The 19282-nt window shown below is 50.3% G+C and overlaps 1 protein-coding gene across 1 annotated transcript; it reads left to right on the plus strand.

Annotated features, from left to right (window-relative positions):
- The first annotated feature begins 6377 nt into the window (after positions 1-6377).
- On the plus strand, positions 6378-9009 carry LOC119696261 (olfactory receptor 14I1-like). Its single transcript, XM_038125985.1, has 2 exons — positions 6378-6508; positions 8054-9009. Exon 2 carries the CDS (start codon positions 8077-8079, stop codon positions 9007-9009), a length of 933 nt encoding a protein of 310 aa, XP_037981913.1. The 5' UTR covers positions 6378-6508; positions 8054-8076.
- Positions 9010-19282: the final 10273 nt, after the last annotated feature.

Genomic DNA, 19282 nt, shown 5'->3' on the forward strand with positions numbered 1-19282 from the left:
TGGCTAAGAAGAACAGTGAAAGCAATAGGAGAGCTCACATTATCAGTAAAAGGCTCAAGGGTAGGCATCATTGGCAGAATTTTGGATTCTTTGATCCCAGGGCAACTTTTATAGCAGCTGGTCTGCTGTAACCCAACGGGTTCCATCTCTCTGTTATGGGCAGAAGATTTTGAGCTCGTGAACTGGCAGAACTTGTTGAGAGATCTTTAAACTAGGCTTGAAGGGGGAAGGGGATGCAGCTGGGCTGTCTGGAAGCAGGCCCAAGGGTGGTAAGCCTGAGTTAGGGGTGAAATCAGCAGCCCAGCTGAGGTGCATGTATACCAGTGCACGCAGCATGGGTAACAAACGAGAAGAGCTGGAGGCCATGGTGCAGCAGCAGAACTATGATGAAATTGCCATCATGAAACGTGGTGGGATGACTCACATGGCTAGAGTGTTGCACTGGATGGCTACAAGCTCTTCAGGAGAGACGGGAAATGTGAGAAGAGGTGGAGGGGTGGCCCTTTGTATTAGGGAGGCTTTGGACACCATAGGTATTTAAACTAATGATGATGAAGTTGAATGCCTCTGGGTGAGAATTAGGGGGAAGGCCAACAAGGCTGACATCCTACTGGGAGTCTGTTTCGTCCACCCAACCAGGAAGAAGTGGTGGACAACTCATTGTATAAGCAGCTAGAGAATGTTTCTGGATCATCAGCTCTTGTTCTTGTAGGTGACTTCAACCTGCTGGACATTTGCTGGGAAGTTAAAACAGCTGGAAAAAGGCAGTCCAGGAAATTTTTAGAGTTTGTGGAGGACATTTTTTTTTTTTGAAGCTTAGGAGTAAGCCCACCAGGGGAGGTACTGTGTTAAATCTTGTTGTTTGCAAGTAGAGGTGGTCTGGTGGGAGATGTGGTGGTTTGAGGCCTCTTGGGGAACAGTAATCATGAAATTATAGAGTTCTCAATATTTGGTGAAATCAGGAGGAACATCAATAAGACTTTTACATTGGACTTCCAGAGGGCAGACTTTGGCCTATTCAGGAGACTTATTCAGAGAGTTCCTTTGGAAGCAGCCCTTTAAAAACAAAGGCATTCAGGAAAAGTGGATGTGCTTCAAAACAGAGATCTTGAGGGCACAGGAACAGACTGTCCCTGTGTGCCAAAAGTTGAGTTGACGAGGTAAACATCCAGCCTGGATGGGCAAGGAGGCTTTAGAGGAACTTAAGAATAAAAAGAGGATGTATCATCTTTGGAAGGAGGGTCAAGTCTCTCAAGAAGTACTTAAGGGGGCTGCTAGAGCATGTAGAAAAAAACCTAGGGATGCCAAACTCAGAACTTAAAATGGCAACTTTTGTTAATGTCTTAAGTTGAAAGATGCAGCTGGGTGTGTGTTCTATTCCTGTCTGTTGGAGGTGGGGCAGGTATCTTCTGTTCATTGGGCAGTTTTCTTTATCTTTTCCACAACCAATCCTCCCTCCAGGAAGATACTTCTGTTAATGGGCCATTGAGTGTCACTGCATGACTGATAAAAATTACATCATCCCATTGTGAGAGGCTCTGCCCAGAGTGAGGAGCCAAGCATTCCTACCTAGATATAATCTGAGATTTTGGGACACCAGTACAGCCTTTCCACCGGATTCCCAGAGGAGCAGCTTTCTTCTCCACCGGATTCCCAGAGGAGCAGCTTTCTTCTCCACTGGATTCCCAGAGGAAGACCAGGGCCGTGTACACCACCACTGGACCTTCAGAGGAAAACTCCACCCTTCTACAGGATCACTGCTCCAACAGAACCACACCTGCCACTCCAGGAGCACGGCAGCTACCATTCAATCGGACTGCTACCAACACCCTGACCAACAGGTATTCTGACTCTGTCAGTAGGTTTTGGTGGTTTTGTTTGTATTATTACATTTGTATTTTTAGTTTTCCTAGTAAAGAACTGCTATTTCTATTCCAATATCTTTGCCTGAGAGCCTCTTAATTTCAAAATTATAAAAATTCAGAGGGAGCGAATTTACATTTTCCATTTCAATGGAGGCTGCTGCCTTCCTTAGTGGACACCTGTCTTTTCAAACCAAGGCATTAACCTTTAGGGGAAAACTGAAAATATATACCCCTCACTCAGTTAGAAGTATCCCAAGCCAAAAGGCTGAGAAATGGCTCACTGATTCCCGAGTGCTAAAGGACGAAGCCATCTTAATAGATAATGGTTTAGAGCTAATTGTGAGTAACCAACTCAACCCTGCCCAGGTTTTGTATGGAGAACCAGATGAGGAACTAATACATAATTGCCTAGTGGTTATAAACTATCAAACTAAAGTAAGAGAGAACCTAACAGATCAACCACTCCAAGGTGCAAAAGGGTTGTACATCGATGGATCTTCATGGGTAATAAAGGGGCACAGGGTATCAGGGTGCGCTATAGGGGATGAAGGGTGAGTGGCCATAGAAAAGTTACCTTCCAACTGGCCAGCCCAGTGTGTGAGCTATATGCCCTAAAGCGAGCTCTGGAAATATTGGCACAGGAAAGGGGAACAACATATACCGACTGAAAATAGGCTTTTGGAGTAGTGCATACCTTTGGAAAAATTTGGGAAGAGAGGGGGCTATTAAATTCAAAGGGAAAGGGACTGATTCACGAAAAATTTGTTTTAGAAGAGTTAGAAACCTTACAATTGCCAGAGGAAGTATAAGTGTTGTATATTTAAGGACACCAAAAAGAGGTGACTCAGGAGGCGCGAGAGAACAATTTTGCTACTTTAGAAGCTAAAAATGCAACTGAATCAGAGACAGAAAAACTAATACTAGTATTAACAGCCATGAGAGAAATGCAAAAAGTCCCCGTATTCAGTGGGACAGAAGAGGAAGAACTCCTCAAAATAGGAGCCAAGAAAGATAAGGAAGGGAAGTGGAGATTAGCAGATGAGAGGCAAATGTTGAATAACCCTGGCCAAGAAAATGCTAGAAGGCATACATGGGACAATACATTGGGGTGCACAAATGCTAAGTGATCAATTTCTAAGGGATTGGGGATGCATAGGAATTTTCAGAATGGCTAAGCAAGTAACTGAATGGTGTGTGATAGGTCAACAAGTAAATAAGAAGGTCATGAGGAAAACATCCAGGTGAGAGCAAGAACTAGCCTTGCAGCCTTTCCATAACATCCAAGTAGACTTTACCGAGCTTCCCCACGTACAACGGTGGAAGTTTTTGCCAGTGATAGTAGATCACGTGGCTCATTGGGTAGAGGTGGTACCCACTGTGAAAGCCAGTGCCAGTGTTGTGAGTAAAACCCTTCTAGAATCATTCATTCCCCAATATGGGATGGCAAACAGGATTGATTCAGACTGAGGAACTCATTTGACATCGAAGATACTACAGAAAGTTTTTCAGGCCCTGGGAGTAAAATGGGAATTGCACACTCCATTGCATCCACAGAGTTCTGGGTGTGTGGAGAGGATGAATCAAAGTCTGAAAAGAGCTCTAGTTAAGCTAATGATTGAGACCCTAGTGTCATTGATAAAATGTCACCATTTGGCCTTCTTAAGAATTAGAACCCAACCCCAGTCAGATCTGGGGGTCTCACCCCATGAAATGATGTTTGGGTTACCCTTCCTGACCTCACCCCAGAAGGTTGCCACCTATGAGGAAGGGGAAGCCAATGCCAAGAAATATGTTCTGTCTACAGCACAAACCTTAGAAGGGCTAAGACATAAAGGGGCAATTCCTCAAACTACCACCCTGGATTTCAGAATCCATAATATTAATCCTAGGGATTGGGTGATGATTAAGTCATGGAGAGATCAGCCTCTAACTCCCCAGTGGGAAGGTCCCTTTCAGGCACAGCCCACCACCGAATCGGCCATGTGAACTGCAGAGTGGGGATGGACTCATGCCAACAGAGTCAAAGGCCTGGTTAGAAGAACCCAAAGAGTGGACTGTAACATCCAGGCCAGATGAAATGAGATTGACTCTCAAGAGACTGAAAGGCAACCAGAAAGATACCAAGACACCCAAAAAGTAGAGTCAATCTTCCACCAACCAGCTGGAGAACTGTCTTCCTGTTTTAATGGGTGAGAATTACCAGCATCTGTTGAGGGGAAGTACACAAGGGACTGTAAAAGGTAATGGGACAGCATCTTTAAGAAGTAAGACAAGGAATAGAGGGCAAGACCGTGTTGGGCCCTTTGTTCACCACCAAGAACATTCCATAGCCCTGCTGTGGGTAGCAACCCTGTAGGCATGGTAAGGTAGGGATAAAATGCCATACTGGACCTCTAGCATTCTTCAATTGTCTTTTACTACAACAGGGACTAGAGGGCAGGACCGAGTTGGCCTCTGTACTCACCCCTAAGATACACTGACTATGGGCAGCAGCCACACAGGCACGGTAGATGGGAGTCCAAGCCATACTGGACCTCTGTGATGCCCTTTTGTCCATCCCAAATAAGTGTGTCTAAGGAAAACCTGAGATTTTTTTCTCCTGTTCCCACTGTCCTTGCCCACATCAAGAGATACTGGTTTGACTCATTCAAGAGAAAGAGTTTTTTTTACTCAATTGTTTGAGCAAAATGACTTAACGAAAAAGAAAGGGGGGGAGTGTTATAGATGAGTAATTCTATGGTTGACTCTCACCATTAAGGAGTGAATATTAAGTATATGTTAAGAGAAGTTTTGTAGATGTATAGCTATCTTTCCCCTCCCCCTTGCCTTGTTATCACAGGATGGCCTTAGTAGTTGGGGCATTTGGGAGGGTCGGCTTGTTACTATGGCAGCACCTGCCCTCCAATCAGGGTGTAAGACAGTGATCACCACCACTGGACAGCGAAGAAGGAGTTAATTGACAAGATTTTGGGAAGGGCTAGAGGTATACAAGACAGAACATTCATTTTGTAGATAAGCACGTGGTGACTGAATCTTTTGCTCCCGGCGCTGTGTTCTTCTCTATATTCAGTATTCTGTTGTATTTAATAAGGTCTGGATAAACCATTTAAATTTTTGAAAGTCAAAATTGTTTCCCACATGGGGTTAGGGAATGTCAGGCAAGGTTTTCCACACTGGGTCAGCTCTCAATGTAAAACTTCTGAAACGTGGCCAGACCTCATTAGGAGAGACCCTGGATCAATATCAATCACAGAATGCTGCAGTCACCAGTTGTGTACAAACAATAGCAATACAAGACACCCTTTAGGAAAGGAACACATATTTCTTAGAAGCTCTTTGAAATATTTCTCCATAACTGTAAAAGGAAAGCTTCTTGATGAACTGCATGAGAAGAGAGGGAAATCAAGGCAGAGCTGTGGTTTGTCAGGACTTGCTTGATCCTAATGAGCCCCACAGTGTGTTTGGAGTTGAGCCCTTGAACCTCAGGGCCTGGGAGGAGATTGCACAAACTTTTCCAGGAGTCTAAGTCAGAGGAAACTCCCAAAGTGTCTTGAGGCATGAATGGGCCATGCTGAGGTCCATCCCCAACACAGGCCACTCATGGACACCTTGGAGAAGAGAATTGGAGGCCAGGATGAATAAAAAAACCTCTCAGAAGCCTCAGTGTGGAAAGGAAAATCCAAAGCACCTTAAAAACCTTGAGTATCTCAAAGTATTAATGAGCCGCACTGAGTGTCAGTACAAAGCTCTCAAGGGACTCGTTAAAGCAGATAATTGGGGCCATGATTGCACAAACCTCTCAGAGACTCCAAGGCAAAAGCCAAACCCAAAGTCCTTTGAAAACCCTGCAGTCCCTGGGAGCATGAAGGAGCCCTCAGGCCCATTGCTGAGCAAGGCTCCCCAGGGACTCCTTCCAGCAGATCCTTGAGGCCACTGGCATGTGGGCTAGGGGGGCATGATGAGGGCAGGCCAAGGGGCTGCCAGTGCCCAGCCTGGCTGGGGCTGTGCCAGGAGGCCCCAGGGCCTCAGGACAAGGTGTCTCCTGGCAGCCCTTGGTGGCACAGAGCCTGCTGTGCCCCAGGGCACCAAGCCTTGGCTTCTCTTTGTCCCCACCTGTCATCACTGCCTGCAGTTCTCTGCTCTGCCTGGGGCCTGGGGACACTTTCTTAGTCGTGTCACTCCCTGGGACCCATTAAAAGTCCAAGAAACTTTGGAGTGTGATTCTGACTTGGAGCTCTGGAGAGGTTTCTTCAGCTGCCTCTCAGGGCCTGATGTTCAGGGCCTGAGCACAAAGCCCCAGAGGCTCATTAAAGTCCTTGTGCTGTGGCTGTGCTGCTGAGCTGAGCTGGGCTCCTGGCACAGAGGCAGCTGCTGGTAACCAAGAAGAGCTTGAAAAGCACATTTCTCTTGCTGAGCAGCTCTTCTGCCAGCCCAGCAGGGCTGGGGCACTGCCTGCAGCCAGCCCGGGCACAGCACAGAGGCACAGAGAGCTTCAATCAGTCAGGGCTGGGAAGGTGCTGAGAAGTGCCTGGGGCAGAATCCCTGCCAGCCCTGGGCACAGGAACCTCTGGCTGCAGGACAATGCAGCTGCAGCTCCTGCAGTGATCTCCTACAGCTGGAACATCCCAATGCCTACAGACCCTGTGAGTACAACTCTGGGTATTTCTGCTGCAGGGAAGGTGAAATGCTCATGAAGCTCTGACATGCTGAGGGGTTCTTATTAGTCATATTATTATTTTATCAGTCATATTAATATTCTATTATCAGAAATAAAATATTTCCAAGACCAGGATTTTCATAAAAAATTAGGATGTTTCCTAAGATTTTGTATTCAGTTTCCTACTGCTGGAGAATGGCAGGGAGCGGAGGGAGATAAATATTAAAAGTTGATTGCAAATTATTATTTATGAAATTTGACAACATCCTGGGTTATCTGAACTGTCCCATTTAGTGATCAGTAGGTTCACAGGAGATCCCTAACCTGCTTTCAGCCACTCTGCCCGTGGACAGCAGCAGCATCACCTTTGCTGCACCCATCAGGCTCAGTCTGAGCTGTCCTTTCTCCAAGCTGCAAACACAACCTGCCCCCAGCCAGTGCCCTGCAGACAGGCAGGCTTCTGTCCAGCCAAGGAGATTGCCCAGAGATTTGGGGACTGTGTGTGCTGGCAGGGAGAGATCAAGCCCAGGGAAACACCTGCAGGAGGAAAATTCCGAGGAATCTGGGAGAAGATCAGGGACTGAGAGGAAAGAACAAACCAGAAATGCTGTGGCAGGGAGAGTTTAGAGATCTCCACAGGATCCCCTCCAGTGCAGCCCCTGCCTCTGAACAAGCCCCCTCCCTCCTGTGCCCCAGCCAAGCCTCTGCCCTCAGGGCTGGGGGTCCAAGGCTTGAAGCCCCTCCTGTGCAGGCAGAGCTGCAGCAGAGCCGTGGGGCAGCTCTGCAGCCCCGGGCCCAGTTCCCTCTGCAGAGCACAGGGCTGGGAGCAGCTGCCCGGCACTGGGGGCTCTGGCAGGGGGCACAGCTGGCTCAGGGGGACGCTGTCCCCAGTGCCCGGCTCTGGGCAATGCTGTCAGTGCAGCCAGGGAAGGAGCTGCATCTCCCTCAATCCAGTGCCATCAGAAGGACACTTGGAATTCTCCCTGAGATTTCAGTCCCCGCTGGGAGCTTCAATCCAGGATGCAAACCTGTCCTAGAGCATCTCTGGGCTATGGGATTGATGGGGAAAGGCAGAGGTGTTCTGACACTGAAAATGCTGTTGGGTTGGTGAAATGAGCAACGTGAGTCCTTGGCTATAAATGTGGAGCTGGGCTGTGGTGGATCCATCTGCTCTCAGCAATACCTGGGGGTTATTAACAGAAACATGGGAGTGTGAACATCCTCCATTGGAGAATGGTGAAAGCTCAGAGGAACTCTAAATAAAATAAAGTGACAGATCGTCTACCCCCAGTCGCCATTCACCATCTTGCCTCAGGCAACTCACTCAGTTCTACCAGAGGGCAGCAGAAATGCTGAGGGTTTGTGATATCCAAGAACACCAGGACAGATATGGGGGAGGTTAAAAAGAAAAACTCAGAACTCGTAAACATAAAAATATGGCCATGAAACAGAGGAGGATGTTTTGGAAATGGCTTTGATTTTGGTTACAGGTATCTCCTATAACTCTTCACTGTCCTTTCTCCATGAACAGGTCCCCATGTGCAGCCCCAGCAAATGTCCAACAGCAGCTCCATCAGCCACTTCCTCCTGCTGGCATTGGCAGACACGCGGCAGCTGCAGCTGCTGCACTTCTGCCTCTTGTTGGGCATCTCCCTGGCTGCCCTCCTGGGCAACGGCCTCATCATCAGCGCCGTAGCCTGCGGCCAGCACCTGCACACGCCCATGTTCTTCTTCCTGCTCAACCTGGCCCTCACTGACCTGGGCTTCATCTGCACCACTGTCCCCAAAGCCATGCACAATTCCCTCTGGGACACCAGCACCATCTCCTACACAGGATGTGCTGCACAGCTGTTTTTCTTTGTGTTCTTCATCTCTATAGAGATTTCTCTCCTGACCATCATGTGCTACGACCGCTACGTGTCCATCTGCAAACCCCTGCACTACGGGACACTCCTGGGCAGCAGAGCTTGTGCCCACATGGCAGCAGCTGCCTGGGCCAGTGGCTTTCTCTATTCACTGCTGCACACAGCCAATACATTTTCCCTGCCCCTGTGCCATGGCAATGTCCTGGGCCAGTTCTTCTGTGAAATCCCACACATCCTCAAGCTCTCCTGCTCCAAATCCTATCTCAGGGAACTGGGGCTCATTGCTGTTAGTTCCTGTTTAGCGCTTGGTTGTTTTGTGTTCATTGTTTTCTCCTATGTGCAGATCTTCAGAGCCGTGCTGAGGATCCCCTCTGAGCAGGGACGGCACAAAGCCTTTTCCACCTGCCTCCCTCACCTGGCTGTGGTCTCTCTGTTCCTCAGCACCGGCACATTTGCCTACCTGAAGCCCCCCTCCATGTCCTCCCCATCCCTGGATCTGGCTGTGTCATTTCTGTACTCAGTGGTGCCTCCAGCCCTGAACCCCCTCATCTACAGTCTGAGGAACCAGGAGCTCAAGGCTGCCATGTGGAGACTGATGGCTGAATGCTTGCAGAAACATTAAACTGCCGACCAATTTCTCCAAATCACTTGTAATAAAAGCCATCTTTGATACATCTTGTTGGTTTGATTGTGGGTCATTTTCCCTTTGTTTTTCTTTTTTCGTATTGTACAAAAAAAAAATCATTATTTGTGTCATTTCTCATTTTGTTTCTCTCAGCCTTCCCTGTGGCCACGGACTGTGTCAATGAGGGGCTCCACTGTCAGTGGCTTTAAAGGAACTAAAGAATCTCCCAGCAAAGTTTTCTGCAGAGAAGGCCTTTGATTGCCTTCCCTGGAGCTGTAGCAGCAATGTCTGTGTGCAGAGCTGGGGGCAGATCAGTGCTGGCCCAGCAGCTGTGCCCAGCAGCAGCAGCACTTGGTGTTGCCAGTGCTGCTGCCGTGGCCCTGCCCCGCTGCCCTGGTGGCCCTGGTGTTGCTGTAGGGCCTGAGTGCTCTCGGGGCCAGGCACAGTGCTGGGGGTGGCAGTGCCGGGGCTGCAGCAGGGACAGGCCATGGGCACTGCTGGGGCAGCGCTGACGCCTCAGGCCAGGGCCTGGGGGCTCCAGCCTCCTTGCCCAGGCTCTCTCAAGAACACAGCCAGGCCAATGCTCAGCACAGAAAACCCCCGTGAGCAGCCCCAGGATGGCCGTGGGCAGGCTGGGGTCAAACAGCATGGCTGGGGCTCTGCAAGGGCCCTGGGGCACACGGGAAGGAGCAGCAGAGCAGGGGCTGATCCATCCCCAGTGCGCTGCACAGCCCAGGGCAGCGTCCCAGAGCGTCCTCTTGGAGCTGCCAACACCATCCCCCCTCTGCAGCCCTGGCCTCTCCCCCAGCTCACACAGAGGTGCCCCATCCTTGCAGGCACAGGCACGGCAGCCCTGGCTCAGGAGCCCCTGTTTGCATTGCACAGAGCAGGCGGGAGCACCCCCATGCTGTTGCTGTGGGGACATGAACCTGAGGGAGCACAAATGCCATCAGCCCCTGGGGCCACCAAGGGCTGGGGGCCACCAGTGAAACCACTCAGCTTTGTGCTGGCCTCTGCAGTCAGCCAGAAAGTTTGTTCCCATCAGCTGGGAGTTTCCTGTCCCACTGCAGACGCTGCTGCTCAGAGCCAGGGCTGCCTGGCCGCCACCCCCAAACTGCCCTGAGCATTTCCTTGGCTTCACCTTTGCTTCCTTTACTCTTCCCTGGTACAAAGTTCTTCCTACTGCCCACCTTGTTTCCCTTCCCTGCAAACAGCCCATCCCTGTTTGTCCTTTCCTCTCTGGCCCCACTCCCCATTGAAGTTCCTGACTTGGCACCATGGGAACGGCCCTTGGGGAGCAGGATCATCCTCCAAGTGCTGCAGCAATTGTCTGCAGGCTCCTGCAGTGCCCCGTGCTGCTCCCTTGCCACAGGCACCCCAGGCCAGGGGGCACATCTGGGCTGCTGTGTCTGTCTGTGGGGCTCCCTGTTCTGGGCCATGAGGAGGAGCTGCAGAGGCTCTGCAGGACTGACAGGATGGGCTTTGGGGCTGGCAGGAGAAGCTGAGGCACCTGGGCTGCTGGAGCTTCTGAACAGGAGGCCCAGGGCTCATCCTGCAACTGCTCCAAGGGTGGTTTCAGAGAATCCCAGAATCAGCAAGGGTGGAAATTCCTTGGAGATCATCAAGTCCAACCTGTGCCCTGACATTGCCTTGTCTCCCCTGAGCCTCCTCTTCTCCAGGATAAACAACTGCAGGACTCTCAGCCACTCCTCACAGGACTTTTGTTCCAGACCCCTCACCTACCTTGCTGCCCTTCTCTGGACATCATCCAGCCCCTCCATGTCCTTCCTAAATTGGGGTCCCAGAACTGGACACAGCACTCGAGGTGCTGCCAAGCCAGTGCCCAGCACAGGGCAAGAATCACTGCCCTGCTCCTGCTCTGGCCACACCATTCCTGATGCAGGCCAGCAGCCATTGGCCTTCTTGGCACCCTGGGCACACTGCTGCCTCATGTCCAGCCTGCTGTCCAGCAGTCCCTGCAGCTCCCTTTCTGCCTGGCTGCTCTCCAGCCACTCTGTCCCCAGCCTGTGGCGCTGCAGGGGTTGTTGTGGCCAAAGTGCAGGACCTGGCACTGGAACTTTTAAACCTCGCCTTGTTGGATTTAGTCCCTGGATCCAGCCTGTCCAGGTCCCTGTGCAGAGCCCTCCTACCCTCCAGCAGATCCATTTTCACACCCAGCTTTGTGTCATCTGCAAATTTGCTGATGGTGGACTCAATCCCCTCATGCAGATCATCAATGCAGATATTGGAATCCACGCTGCCTGACTCTGATCCCTCGGCCATCCTGTGGGTGCCCTGTGATGGCACTCAAGGTGATCTGTTCCATAACCTTGCTGGGCACCGAGGTCAGGCTGACAGGCCTGGAGCTCCCCAGATCCTCCTTCCAGCCCTTCCTGGGGATGGGGTCACTCTGGCACCTCCAGTCCTCTGGGACCTCCCCACTGAGCCAGGACTGATGGGAAATGATGGAGAGCAGTTTGGGGAGCTCATCCACCAGCTCCCTCATCCCCCTAGCATGGATCCCATCTGGTGCCAGAGACACCTGTGAGCATCTGAGTGGCTCAGCAGGTCAGCAGCTGCTTCCTCCTGGATTCCAGTGGGCTGCTCTGCTCCCTGTGCCCATCTACCAGTGCAGGAGAACACTTCTCCTGAGTACAACCTGTCCTAATAGTGAAAATTGAGACAAACAATGTGTTATGTAGCTGAGCCTTTTCCTTATCTTTAATTACTCTATTTTCTACTGTATCCACTGAAGAGTTAAGGTTCTCCTTATCCCATGCTTTGCTATTAATTTATTTATAGAAACATTTCCTAATATTTTTCACAGAAGTGGCCAGGTTAAGCTCTAATTGAGCTTTCACCTCTCAACTTTTCTTTCTGCATGACCTAAGAACATCGTTGAACACTTCCTAAGTTGCCTGATCGTCTGTCCAAAGGTGATGCACCCTCTTCTTTCCCCCTGAGTTCCCACAAAAGCCCCATGGGCAGGCAGGCCAGTCATTTTCCTCACTAGCTCATCTTTTGCGACACTGGGACAGGCTGCTCTTTCCCTCTTGAGATTACTTTCTTGAAGTGTGTCCATCCTTCCTGGACCCCTTTGTTTTTAAGAGCTGTTTCCCTTTAAAGAATCAGTACCTGATTCAGTACTCCCCAAATCAGCATCCTAAACAGGCCAAAGTCTGCCCTTCCTAATTCCAGTGCAGACGTTTTGTTGCTGCCGCTCCTTCTCTCACAGGACATTGAAATCTTGATTATTTCATGGTCACTGTGCCCCAGGCAGCCTCTGAGCCCCACATCTGCCACCAGCCCTTCTCTGTTTGTGAACAGCAGGAGACAGAGCTTTCCTTGGTAGTGGGAGTGTTACCAAAAATTTACTAAAACAGAAAACTCCTTAACAGCAATGCAGCATTAAGAAGCAGCATTCTTTACTCAGCCGGATGCATGGGGGAGAGCTCCTCCCAAAGCCGTGTGTGCTGAGTACAGGAAAGTTTCTGTTTATTTTCTGCATTTTGCACACATATTCAATGATTGTCCCAGACTAAAGACACATATGATAATCATCTCCCCAAAATCATTAACAGATTTCCCCTCCCCTCTACCCATGCGCTCTTCTGTCCTGGGGGTCTCTCTGGTGGTCCCTGGTGGTCGTGGACCCCAATGTCCCAGTGGGCCTGGCTGAGCTGGCAGGACACTGAGGCTGGTGAACTCCCAGTTCCCCTTCTGACACAATGGGCATTGTGTGGTTTCCATAGGCCTGGGGTTTTGGAGAACAAGCTCCAGGTGTCAGCTCACCTGGTGGAGGCAATTGATCATCTGGGAACATGAGGTCACAGAGTGGGCTACGACATCACAGAGTGGGTCTTGTGAGGTCATCATGCAGCTATGTCATCATAGACTGCCTCTGTGCCATCACAGAGCCAGCTGTGAAATCACAGAGCAGAGGTTTGATGTTACCTAGCCTACTGTGACATCACAGAGCAGACTGTGACATCAGAGACGGGCTGTGTTATGTTAGAGAATGGGCAGTGACATCACAGAGGGGCTGTGTGAGGTCACTGGGTTTGTCACTCTGCCCCAGCTGCCCCTCACAGTTTCTCCCAACAAGTCCAATGCTGTTCATGCCCAGCAGGGTCCCTGTCCCCTGGGATCCCCCCGGTCCACCTGGAGCCACAGCCTCCAGCAAAGGATGTTCCACAGGATCCAGCCCAGAGCCTGACATGGGGACAAGGGGCCAGGGCTGTGTGAGCAGGACATCAAGGCCATGGATTATCCAGGGTCACTGTGGCCTGGTTTGTGTTGCCCAGGGCAGGAAAGATGTCAGGCAGCTGGAGCAGGGTTAGGGAAGGGCCTCCAAGGTGGGGCTGGAGCCCTTGGGCTGTGAGCAGAGGCTGAGGCAGCTGGGCTTGTCCAGCCCGCAGCAGGGAAGGCTGAGGGGCTCCTCATCCCAGCCTAGCAGTGCCAGCCAGGAGGTGCTGGAGAACACAGAGCCAGGCTCTTCAGCGGGGGGCCTGGTGGGAGACAAGAGCCAATGGGTGGAAGGGGAAAGAGGGGAGATCAGCCAGGACAGGAGGAGATGAAATGAGTCAGGCTGGTTTCAGCATTTCCTCAACAATAAAAGCAGCCTGAGCCCTTTCTCCATCCACCACTGACAGCTTTGCAAATCAGGAATTGTTTGAGCTGTTTTGCCCTCACTCCAGGATGAGCATCCTGATACAAGAACTAAATTGTGTTTATTTCTATCATAGAACCATGTTTGTGTGAAACTAATTTTAGTATGGAAATCACTTGTGGATGGTAGACTCATCAGATGCTGCCGGGACATTGCACATAGCTCAGGGAAGAGTGTAATTGTTATTAAATTATGCCCTGTTCTACCATGGTCTTTTGGCCATGAAGAGAAACTTTCTGTGCCTCTGAGTCTCACCTGTTCCTGATTCCCAAAGAACACAAATCTGATGAATTGTGCTTCCCACTCCAGTGGTGGGACTTGAACCTCCCTCCATCCCCAGAGCAGAGCTCCCTTGTCCCAGAAATTCCCAGGCAATGCAGGGATGAAGGAAACAGGACAGGCTGTGGGGATTGGGGCAGGGCACAGACAGGGATTTGGCGTGGTTGTGAGCCCAGGGCAGGACCCGGCCCTTGGCCTTGGGGAACCTCATCCCATTGTCCTGGGCCCATGGCTCCAGCCTGCCCAGATCCCTCTGCAGAGCTTCCTGCCCTCCACACTCCCACCCAGCTTGGGCTCACCTGGGAACTGATTGAGGGTGCCCTCGATGGCCCCATCCAGATCAGCGATAAAGCTATTTCACTGACCTGGCCCCAGTCCTGAGCCCTGGGGACACCCCTGGATGTGACTCCATTCCTCAGCTCCTCTGAGTGCCAGGGCTTGGATGGGGGAAATGGTGGGGAGGGGGTAGGGACAGAGTCTGATTGATTGTCAGCCATGAAGGGTCTTGATTTTCATATCTGTTCAGACTGCATGAGGAGGTGCTGGGTGTCCATATCAACTGGGGATTACTGATATCAATGTAGAAACAGGAAAAAAACTTAACTGAACGGGATAAAACAATTCTCTCTTCATTGTTTTCAATACAGCATATTCACTTTGAATACACTTCTGAAATCTGCCTAATTAAACACAGAAGAATTAAACTTAAATTATTCCCAGAGGCTTTTCTCATTCAAATGTTTTAAACAAATATTTATGAGCTTTTCTCACTGAATTCCTGAACTGAAGAGCTCAAGAAAGAAGAGGCCTCTGGAGGAGGAAAATTCATCATCAAAATCCAAGTGCCTGAGGAACCATCCCCATCAGAGCAGCAATGAACAGAAATGGGCACAGCTTTGTGGCTGCCTCAGCTTTGGCATGGGCCCTGGGTCAGGAGCAGGAGCAGCTCTGGAGGGCCCCAAGGCCGGGGCTCTTGTGCTGCCCTGGGCAGATGGGATGTCAGCAGGGGCTGCCGAGCTCTCAGCACCTCAGCCAGAGGGGAGCAGGGCAGCCAGGGAGCCTCCTTTTGCCTTGGCTGAGTGTGAAAAACACCGATCACTTCTTTTAAAATATTTAAAGTTTAATAGTAATATAATGGTTTTAAGGATAGTAATACAAATTAGATCAATAAAAATTTGGACAATCAGAGTTAGGACAATTAAGAACAATATAAAAGCAAAGAATTACTAATGTTCAGATATTTTCCTCAAAAAAGCATGTCTGCTAACAAAGGAATAACCCTTAAAAGCAATTGCCTGTTGCATATTCATATATCTCATACATGATGCAAACATTCCTTTCAATCTAGGGATTTTTTCTGTTTATTGTCAACTTCTCCCTCTTCATCTTGTAAATCATGGTTTAGCTCCATGGAGTCTAAAAGGAGGCAGAAGAAGCCTGGTTCTTTCCAATAAGGAAGCAATAATTCTTCCCGATAAGGATGCAATAATTTTTGGGTCTTGTTGCTGTTATCTCTGTGTGGAGAATTTCTTTATCTTGTCCATTGCTTGAACTAGTTAGAAAAGTATCTACATTGCATAGTTTCCATTTTAATATTATGTTGTAGCGTAAAACTATATTTAACACACTACTTAAAAGGATTAATACAGTGTCCTGGATTGCCAAGCAATATGCATTCTATTTGCCATCTGTATGGCAGTTGTCTTCTGTTAAGTGGGCAGTTTTCCTTATCTCTTCCACAACCAGTCCTCCCTCTGGGGAGACATCTGCTGATAACAGGCTATTGAGTGTCACTGCACGACTGATAAGAACTAGAGCATCCCACTGAGAGATGCTCTGCCCAGAGGGAGGAGCCAAGCATTCCTGCCCGGATATAATCTGGAGTTTCTGGATAACCAGTAAGGCTTCTCCACTGGATTCCCAGAGGAAAACAGCTGCCTCTTCCATTAGATTTTCAGAGGAAAACTACAGCCTTTCTACAGGATCCCTGCTCCAGCAGAACCACACCTGACACTCCAGGAGGACTGCAGCCACAATTCCAATTGGACTGCTACCAACACCCTGACCAACAGGGTGTCAGGTTGTGTTCTGACTCTGTCAGTGTTGTTTTGATTTACTTCATTGTTTCTTTCTTTAAAAATTTTCTTCCTTAATAAAGAGCTGTTATTCCTATTCCTATATCTTTGCCAGAGAGCCCCCCTAATTTCAAAATTATAATGATTTGGAGGGAGAGGGTTAATATTTTCCATTTCAGGGAAAGTTACTGCCTTCCTTAGCAGACACCTGTCTTTTCAAGCCAAGACAGGGGGCAAAGCTGGTCATGAGGAGGGAGAAATGCAGCCCCTGAGGGGCAGCGCTGCTCCCTGGCCACTCAGGATTGGGAGCGGCAGTGGCAGGACCATGCCCGGCTTGGTGCCCTCGTCCCCAGAGCTGTTCCTGCTTTCTTGCCCGGTTCCAGGTGAAAATTGGAGACTCCCGATAGAAGGATTTAAATAAAAGAGCAAAACTGCTTTTTTTGCCGAGTTTGCATGGCAGTCCATTATAGCAGCTCAGCTCTCAGCTGTCTGCCTGCTGCCTGCCAATCCAGCACTTTCAGCCTGGACCAGAGGCCCTCTGCAAAGAAACTGCTGGCTGGGCTGCTTTATTTCTCCTGCTGCTCATCGACACAGCCAGAAATGCCAACTACTTTGGATCCCAAGTCTGTCAAAACAGGTAAACTTTGCCACGTGAAGCCAAGACACAGAGTGGTGGCCCCTGCACAATGTCCCAGGAATCACCTGTGTTGCTGCTGTGGATTGCCACTGCTGAGGGTGAAATACTGTGGGAGCACATGCCCTGTCTCTAGAAGCCATGGCTGACCAAAGCACGGTGCTCTAAAATCTTGCATTTGCAGGTTTCTGGTGTCTCCAGCATTGCTTTCAAAGCAAAACAGGGAGAAGGCAAACTGTGTGTAGCTAAAGATACTGTAGAGTGTGTAACACTTGCTGAGGCCTCGGTCTTCCAGGTGAGATCAATTTGGAATGACTGATGTAGAATGAGTGCAACACAGGAAAGGGGAGCATATAAGAAAGGGAGTTAATTGTAGAATTGAACATCTTGGATTGTTTCTTTCCATTTTCATTTCACCTCTGGAAATCTGTTCCAATTTTCCAAGAACCTTCTCCACAGTCCTGTCTGCTCTTCTCAAGAACCTTTCCTGGAGAAGGAGGTTGAGCTCCTGTCCCAAGATGTGCCACCACCTGCAGCTTCCCTTGGCTTTCCACGCTGTGCGTGCAGCAGGACTCTTGCAGAAAAGCAGGGAAAAGGTTTGGAGAACTTGGCAACTTGTCCTTTCTTTCCTGGTGGACTGGGGAGTTGTGCTGTGGATGAGGTTTTCATTGTTACTGTTCTAGGCTAAGAAAACAGGAGGGGGTACCAGGACTTGTCGGGCAATGCAACCCTGGCTGAATGCAGAGAAAGAATCTCCAGAGCCTGCAGCCGGAAGTGGAGAGTTGTGTGATAATCATTCAAACCTCTCAGGGGACATCTTGAAAGTGATCTAGAACATGAAAATGGGCTGCCAGAGGCAGTTTGTTTCTGTGTTCAGTGTAGATAATGCCACATCTGGTGCTTGGTGCATAAATCAAGAGCACAATCCATTCATGAGAAGCACCAGAAGAAGCTGGACCTCTCAGAGCAGCCAACTAAAAGAATGTAAAAGGGAGAAATGCAGGGAATGACTTGGTGAAACTTGCCTGGAAGAAGGGTGATTTTTCTAATAATCTCTTATCCATTCTCTTGGCTTTTGGCTTTCTTAGCAAGGCTATTTGCATCCCAGATTTGCTATGAAGTGAGAAGCCTCAGCTTGGGGACGTGCCTGAAAGGTGCCCTGTTCCTCTGCAGGGACACTCAGGCTGGAGCAGGAGCCAGAGCCCTCTCTGGGGAAGCCTCCTCCAAGCTGGAATTTGTGCCGTGCTGGGAGAGGAGGATGAGGGGGAGAATGCTGGGCACTGTGTGGCAGGAGCAGGAGGTTTGGGCCGCAGGACATTCCATCTGCACTGCTGCCCCGCAATGGGCGGCCGTGCCCGGGGCTCTGGGCCTGGCCTCGTGTGCGCTGAGCTCCCTGGGCTGGGCTCAGGTTCCTGCTGGGACTGGGCAGAGGCTGGGCTCAAACTGGAGTCAGCAGCAGTGCAAAATACCTCTGGGCATCTACGTTTCCTGCTGCTGGGAAGAAGCAATGAAGTGAGAAGTTCTGGTTTCTGTTTCTCCTGGTGGAGTTTTAATTTATTCCACACTCAGGAGGCAATTTCTGTGCTGGCCTCTGTCAGTGTATGCTATTTCAAGAGCACCAGCAACAGGGCTGTGTTTGAGCACTGTAAATGTGGCCTGTGAGGCTTTAATTCCCTTCCCCCTAGTGCTCAAGGGCTGGTGGGCATTCCAGTATCTGCTGATCTTTATGCCCGTGGCAAAAATACTGACTTGGCTGTCATGAAGGCACCGTGGGTAGCACTAACTGAAAGAGGCACTTGCAGTTTTGTGGATAAAATTCAGGTGGCAAGCAGAAGAGGGCCAAGAGCAGCCATGATCTCCAGTTCCCAAGGCAAAGGCACCAGCAGCCTCCTGCTGTCAGCTGAGGGTGAGTAAAACAGAGCTGGAAACAGTGCTGGAACCTGATCCTTTCTTCCTCTGAGGGCTGGCTCAGGGCAGCACAGGCAGGCCCTGAGGAATCAGGGCTGTGTGTGGGTACTTGTTGCTCTACTCCAGAATTCAGCTGGAAAAAGCCCTTGGGAGCCGAAGCAGGAGCAGGTGGGAAGGGGCCGGAGCTGCTGCTGCTCCTGCCCGGGAGCCCCGGCTGGGCCGGGCTGGCGTCCCCTGTGCTGCGGCTGCTGCTGCTGCCAGAGCCGGGCGGGACTCGGGGACAGGGAACGGACACGGGGGGACAGCAAAGGCCTGGGGGCTGCAGGGATGGTGGCGCTCGGGCCAGTGCCAGCACAGAGCTTCAGCCCGCAATGAACCCAGAGGGAAACGCTGGGGAAAGGCTCCAATTCAGCCTTTTTTTACTCATTGCGGGGCAGGGACTGCAATTAAAGGAGAACAAGCAGGGCCTGACCCCTTCTCCTTTGAGAGGAACCCCACGCCTGGGGCTGTGAGGGGCCATGAGGGGCCGTGAGGGGCTGTGGTATGCCAGGCACCTCATGGAACCAAGGGTTCATTGTGACACTGCGGAATCAAGGAGATCATTGTTGACAGTACAGAACCTCATAGAACCAAGGGGCCATGGTGGCCCAGCAAGGCCTTGTGGAACCAAAGGGGCCATGGTGACACTATGGAACCTCTGGTCCA

This window comes from Motacilla alba, unplaced genomic scaffold (assembly GCF_015832195.1).
Source record: "Motacilla alba alba isolate MOTALB_02 unplaced genomic scaffold, Motacilla_alba_V1.0_pri HiC_scaffold_28, whole genome shotgun sequence".
In the NCBI taxonomy this organism is placed as follows: domain Eukaryota; kingdom Metazoa; phylum Chordata; class Aves; order Passeriformes; family Motacillidae; genus Motacilla; species Motacilla alba.

Bases quoted from the DNA above. Each gene is read 5' to 3' on its own strand.
- LOC119696261 (XM_038125985.1), top strand. From the start codon at position 8,077: ATGTCCAACAGCAGCTCCATCAGCCACTTCCTCCTGCTGGCATTGGCA.